This window comes from Tachypleus tridentatus, chromosome 3 (assembly GCF_004210375.1).
Source record: "Tachypleus tridentatus isolate NWPU-2018 chromosome 3, ASM421037v1, whole genome shotgun sequence".
Classification (NCBI taxonomy): domain Eukaryota; kingdom Metazoa; phylum Arthropoda; class Merostomata; order Xiphosura; family Limulidae; genus Tachypleus; species Tachypleus tridentatus.
The window spans coordinates 19,711,557-19,717,452 of NC_134827.1; the positions used below are offsets into that span (position 1 = coordinate 19,711,557).

General features: G+C 36.2%; 1 protein-coding gene across 1 annotated transcript; it reads right to left on the reverse strand.

The window, feature by feature from the left end:
• Nucleotides 1-764: 764 nt before the first annotated feature.
• Nucleotides 765-4,469, reverse strand: LOC143246023 (solute carrier family 23 member 2-like). Its single transcript, XM_076492267.1, has 3 exons — nucleotides 4,160-4,469; nucleotides 3,099-3,280; nucleotides 765-1,372 (listed from the first exon to the last, which is right to left on the reverse strand). The coding sequence occupies exons 1-3, from the start codon at nucleotides 4,214-4,216 to the stop codon at nucleotides 1,330-1,332; spliced, it is 282 nt and encodes a 93-aa protein (XP_076348382.1). The 5' UTR covers nucleotides 4,217-4,469; the 3' UTR covers nucleotides 765-1,329.
• Nucleotides 4,470-5,896: the final 1,427 nt, after the last annotated feature.

Below are 5,896 nucleotides of genomic sequence, written 5' to 3' on the forward strand. Positions count from 1 at the left end.
TATGTTATGTCTGGAGATTACTTCAGAGCTCTACGTGAAAGCACAGGCAATTTCTCTAGTGAATGAATACTTGTCTTCTAGAACATATATCTTACATGAAGAAATGAGATGCTGGATACTATTTTAACTACAAAACATTTTTAATTTTAATAATACTTTGTTTTAACAGTTTAAAACTTCGGTATGTGTGTATGGAGTAAGAGAATGATTTGGATTTTCCTAATGTGAGTGTTGGTATTTTCAATTTCAATGACACATTATATGACACATGAACTAAATGACCAGGTTAGAGAACCATAAGGTTCGACCACATTCATTTTCTAATTTGAAATTTCTGATAGGTAAGAGGAGAAACAGTTGACAGCACTCACCGCCTGTGCGGCTTTTCTAAGCAGAACATTAATACTTGACTGTCACAGTTATAACTCCACCACATCTTGCTCAATGTGTTCATACGTATATTGTAACTAGAATCTTGGACCTTCCGAGTTGTAAGTCGACACACTATAGCGTTAACCACACTACGTTCTTTTCTAAAAAAAATGTTATTCAAGTTTTGTGCTTCTGAGAAATATCCAAATAAGAAATATCGTATTAGGATAATGTGAATTGTTTTGTTCAATTCTATTTTTATAACAGTTATTTTTCTATTATTCTAAGTTTGTTGGAAAACAATTTTTATTTAAAATTACGTTTGAATGTAAAGAATTAATTTATTAAGAACTTTTTAATGGCATAAAATAAAACAGTTCTCATGTAAAGTTTCTTTCTTGAAGCATTTTTTCCTCTTACTCTTTGAACTATGACTCAATGTCTTCTTCCTCATTTTGTTGGATAAATCACTGTTAATTTCTTCAGCGTATTACGTACCACGTATTGAACTTGTGGCGTTCTGAACCACCTGTATTATTTTAAAGATGGTTTATTAGTATAAAAAATATCAGATAAAATTCTACAAGTTTCCTGACTTCAAGCATAACATACGAGGGGCATCGAATTTCAGTACCCCTGGTGGGCATAGATTTGAGCTTAAAAACAAACCAAACAAACAATGCTCCCTTCTTTCATAAAACTTTGATCATATTAATAAATAGCACGTACCTACATCAACTGTATTTGGGTGACACTTAAACCATTTTGGTATGGTTATCCCTATAAATAAAGATAATCCAAAAATAAAAATATTTCTGGACTGCAAGTCGATAAATTGAACATTAGACAGTCCAACTCCAGTTACAATTGCAAACATAACACAGAAGATTCCTCCAATAATGGGCACAGGAATAGTGTTGAAGAAGGCTTCAAACTTCCCCAAAACAGCAAATATCATCACGGTAATAACCCCACACTGAATATCCCGTCGACTATCCACCTGATTGTTAGAAAAAGTAAGAAAATTACAAATGTGACCTGGAGTACAAATTTTTTAAAGTATTAACGATTATACTATATGTAAACTGCTTAAAAATTAAAAGAACAAGTTCGTTTTCTTATATAATTTATCTCAGTTTCAGATTTGACAATATTTTTTTTTTTTTTTAGGTAATTTGCCTCATTTCAGTTCCATCTACATCCATTATTAAATGTGTGATGAACGGTAAAACGTGAAGAAATATTTTTTTTAAAAATTAACAATATCACCAAAACTGATATCCCATATGAAACAATACTTTAAACAGTTTACATGCGTTTATTCAAGAAATGTTTGAAACATTCAATATCAAGTGTGACATCATCGGTCTGTGACACACTCCTGAAACTGATATGGCACACTTCGAATCAGTCTATCGATGTTATCTTGGGGCATGGCAGCTCACTCGTCTACCAGGGCTTGTCCGAATTCCCTTACATTCTAAAGAGGGTAATGGAGTTCACTAACACACCTCGACAATATATCCCAAGAATGTTCAATCGTATTTAAATATGAAGATCTAGCTGGCCACTCAAAAGTCTCTATTCCTTTTCGTCAAGGAAGTTCACACACAGTCTGGCGACGTGGGCTCGCGCGATAATCTGCATGACAATGAACCCATTGTTGACAGCACCGGCAAAAGCCTCACAATGGGTTCCAGAATTTCGTCTCTGTATCGTCTTGCATTCAGAAAACCCGTGTCGCGTATGTCCATGCGGACACCTAAGCATATGCCTGCTCACACCATTACAGAACCACCTCCATAAGTGTCGACTTTCACAATGGTACAGGCAAAAAATCGCTATCCTCAGCGTTTCCACACTCTCACACGTCCGTCATCACGAAACACAGTAAACCTGTTCTCGTCTGTTCATAGTACAGTGGCCCATTGACAAAGTTCCTAGTCCAACCTGGCTGCAGAGTTCAACGCTGTCAGAATAACGCTTCTTTCAGGCCGTCTGGTTCTAAGGCTTCCTTTGTGCATACAATTGTGAACTGTTTGGGTCGATACACGGGTTCCAGTGGAAGGTGGAAAGTCATTTCGCAGTGACCAAGCTGTAGCTAACGTCTCCCGCAGAGCGGTAGTCACGATATAGAGGTCCTTTCTGGCTGTTGTGATGCGATAACGGCCTTGACCTGGTCTGTTGTCATTAGAGTTCGTCTCCTGGTAGCGTCGCCAAAGTCGATTGATTGACGCTTGGTGACACACCGACGCGCTGTGCCACCCTCCTTTGAGTCTGGCCATCCTCCAGCATCTGGACCTACCTGGTCACCTCGTTCTCTGTCAGATGGTGCCTGACTGCTTGGGTACACAAGGTGAAGGTACACACTGACAAAACGAGCAGCAAAAGATCCATGTTGGTGTTTGTTTCGAGAATTAATGAGGAATGAAAAGTTTCATTCAACAGTCTTATATGGAATACCTTGAGTTGTATTCTCCTTGAATGAGGTGAGTTTAGTTTGAGTTGTTTCAAATTTCACTCGCAAGCTTAAAAAATGCTCTTGTGGACGAGCAGATATATTTTTTATACATAAATTTAGTTATGAAAAATATACTGAAATATCTATGTGAGCGACCTCATGAAATGTTCTTATTTCTTCAGCTAAAGATTTAGTTGAATCTTACAAGTTTATGTATAATAATAACAAAACACAATGAATAAGTTCATGATAAAACAAGACTTACATAATTGCTATTCCCCAATTCTTACTAGCTGTAGAAGCTGCTTCTTCAAAGATAGAAAGTTCTACTAACGATACGGTTGGAACGATAACTAAAGGTGTTAACCACTGAAGCATTACTCCAATAACACCTGTAAGTCCAATAACAATTTCAAAGATGGATGCCACAATGATAGCGCCTTGTATCTAGTGAAATATATCAGGAGCTACATCATAAACAACATAGAGAGAACTTATATATAATAAGTCTGTTATGTATCCATTTAAAGTTTATTTTGGTAAGTATAGATCATAGTTATTGCATATTGAAATTAACAGGTATACACGCGTATATTTTGTATTGAAAAGCAAACTGCTACAGTAGTTATTTTATAATATTTTTATTAAAATAATACAAAAGTACAGATCGTTGTGGTACCAGTTGTATTTATACATGTTCATAATAATTGCCTAGTGCGATAACATCAAAACATTTTAATACTATATTTTCTTTCAGTGGATTGGATTATCTCATGCTTAAATATAAATAGTAATGTTCCAGATAATATTATATTAATTTAAATACATAGATTTTCACGTAAGAAACGTATTAGAAATAAAAACTAAGAATACTTGATAAACTCGATCGTAGGTATATCATTCATATAAAAATGTATAAAAACATAGCACGGGCTACGTCCTTTAACGAATTACCTTTCGTTCTTAAAAATCTGTATATTTTATTGTTTGGTTTTCTTAAGTCAATTGTCCTCTTGTAGCACAGAGGTATGTTTGCGTAGTTACAATGCCAGAAACCAGGTTTCGATGCACGTGTTGGCGGAGCACCTGCCGCCCATTGTGTAGCTTTGTGTTCGACTACAAACAAATATACCTTAATTCAATGGTATAGAATAAATGGAAAGGTCAAACGCAGGTGAATAAGACGGATATAACTATTTTTATAGTGTCATTCATAACTTTCCATTCACTTTCTGATCAGGAAGCTGTAGTTACCTTAATATTAACACCATTAGTTTAAATAGAATATTAATTATTTTAATAAACTATGTTTATATAATTTCTCACCTCTCTCATTCGGAGTTGCCAGATTTCTTGCAGCTCTTCTTCTGTTGCCGACAACATTTCTTCTTCACTGGGACACTTCCACTGAGGTAAACTCAAAATAGCAAATATCGGAGCCAGAAAGATGGAGGAAGAGCTTTGAATTATTGGAAGTCTACATAACAAAAAAACATAAAGTCAGTTCTTCACATCTAAATATTAAAGTAGCTTTGTCCGTAATTGCGCTGTATAGTTTAAGCGTGTAACAACAAATCGAAGTAATAATAATCAATATAAATACGATCCTGAAATATATATTACAGAATAAAACTTGAAGTAGTATCACAGTTGTATAAAATATTGCAGTATTTTACAGTAAGTGTTTGTGGTCGATTTTTAGCTATCATAAAATGACGATAAATTTCCCAATATTTTAATAAAATAATAGACCTAGAGTTGGCTGGGGTTGGTGATGACTAGTTGCCGTTCCTCAAGTGTTTCACTGCTAAATTAATGACAGCAAACGAAGATAACCATTGTGTTGTTTAGTGCCATATTCCAAACAAGCAAAGCCAAAGTGTAAGTTATTGTAAAACCTCCCACACAATCATCTTTAGGCCCGGCATGACCAAGCGTGTTAAGGCGTGCGACTCGTAATCCGAGGGTCGCGGGTTCGCATCCCCGTCGCACCAAACATGCTCGCCCTTTCAGTCGTGGGGGCGTTATAATGTGACGGTCAATCCCACTAATCGTTGGTAAAAGAGTAGCCCAACAGTTGGCGGTGGGTGGTGATGACTAGCTGCCTTTCCTCTAGTCTTACACTACTAAGTTAGGGACGGCTAGTACAGATAGCTCTCGAGTAGCTTTGTGCGAAATTCAAAAACAAAAACAAACAATTAACTTTTCAAATTTTAGGCAGTTTATAGTCTTCATCTCTTTTCGTGTCTTAGAATAATGGTTGAACTCATACAATATTAATACCCAGTTCTGATAAATGTGGTGGGCATAGCACAAAAGCCCTTTGTATAGCTTTATGCTATATGAAGTGGAAAATAACCTGCCTGGCAGTGTTCTGTACGAAATTGATGGTGGTTTTATCTTATGAAACTGGATGGGGTTCATACAAGACGATATACGGATGATATAAGACCCACAATGTATTTCACAAGAAACATGGCGTGCACATTAAGGAAAGACAAGTTCTTGTTGAACAGTGCCAACTAGAGGGTTGCGTGAAGCTATGTGCCAGATCAAATGAGGATATCTCAATTATCCAAACTGTCGTCAGGTTGGCTAATCATCATAATACAGTGTTGGTCTGACATCTTTGTCTTGTAATGCCATCAAGCACGGAACATTCGTTTCAAACTGTACATAAACAGAAGCTATATTCCAAAAATAACATAATGTAAGGATCATAAGCAGCTCCATCAGACACTTGGGAAGAATGCATGTAATAATATTCTCCTTGTGTATGCTACTGTGGACTATGACTCTACGACTCATGCCTACTGTTCTGAAGAAGGCATAATCCAGTCAACAACACCAACAGTAACCTGGCACGTCACGGTCCACAGCTACCACATGTATAAAATCTGGTGAAAATTATATTAATTAATACATGTATGGAAAGGTGAATTATCGTGTTAGTGAGTGCAATTCCTTATAGTGCAATGCACTAGCACTGGTGTTTATAGTAATTTTTTCAACAGATCGTTACATTTAATTGGATTCATATTCTTTGGGTCGCGGTTTCGAATC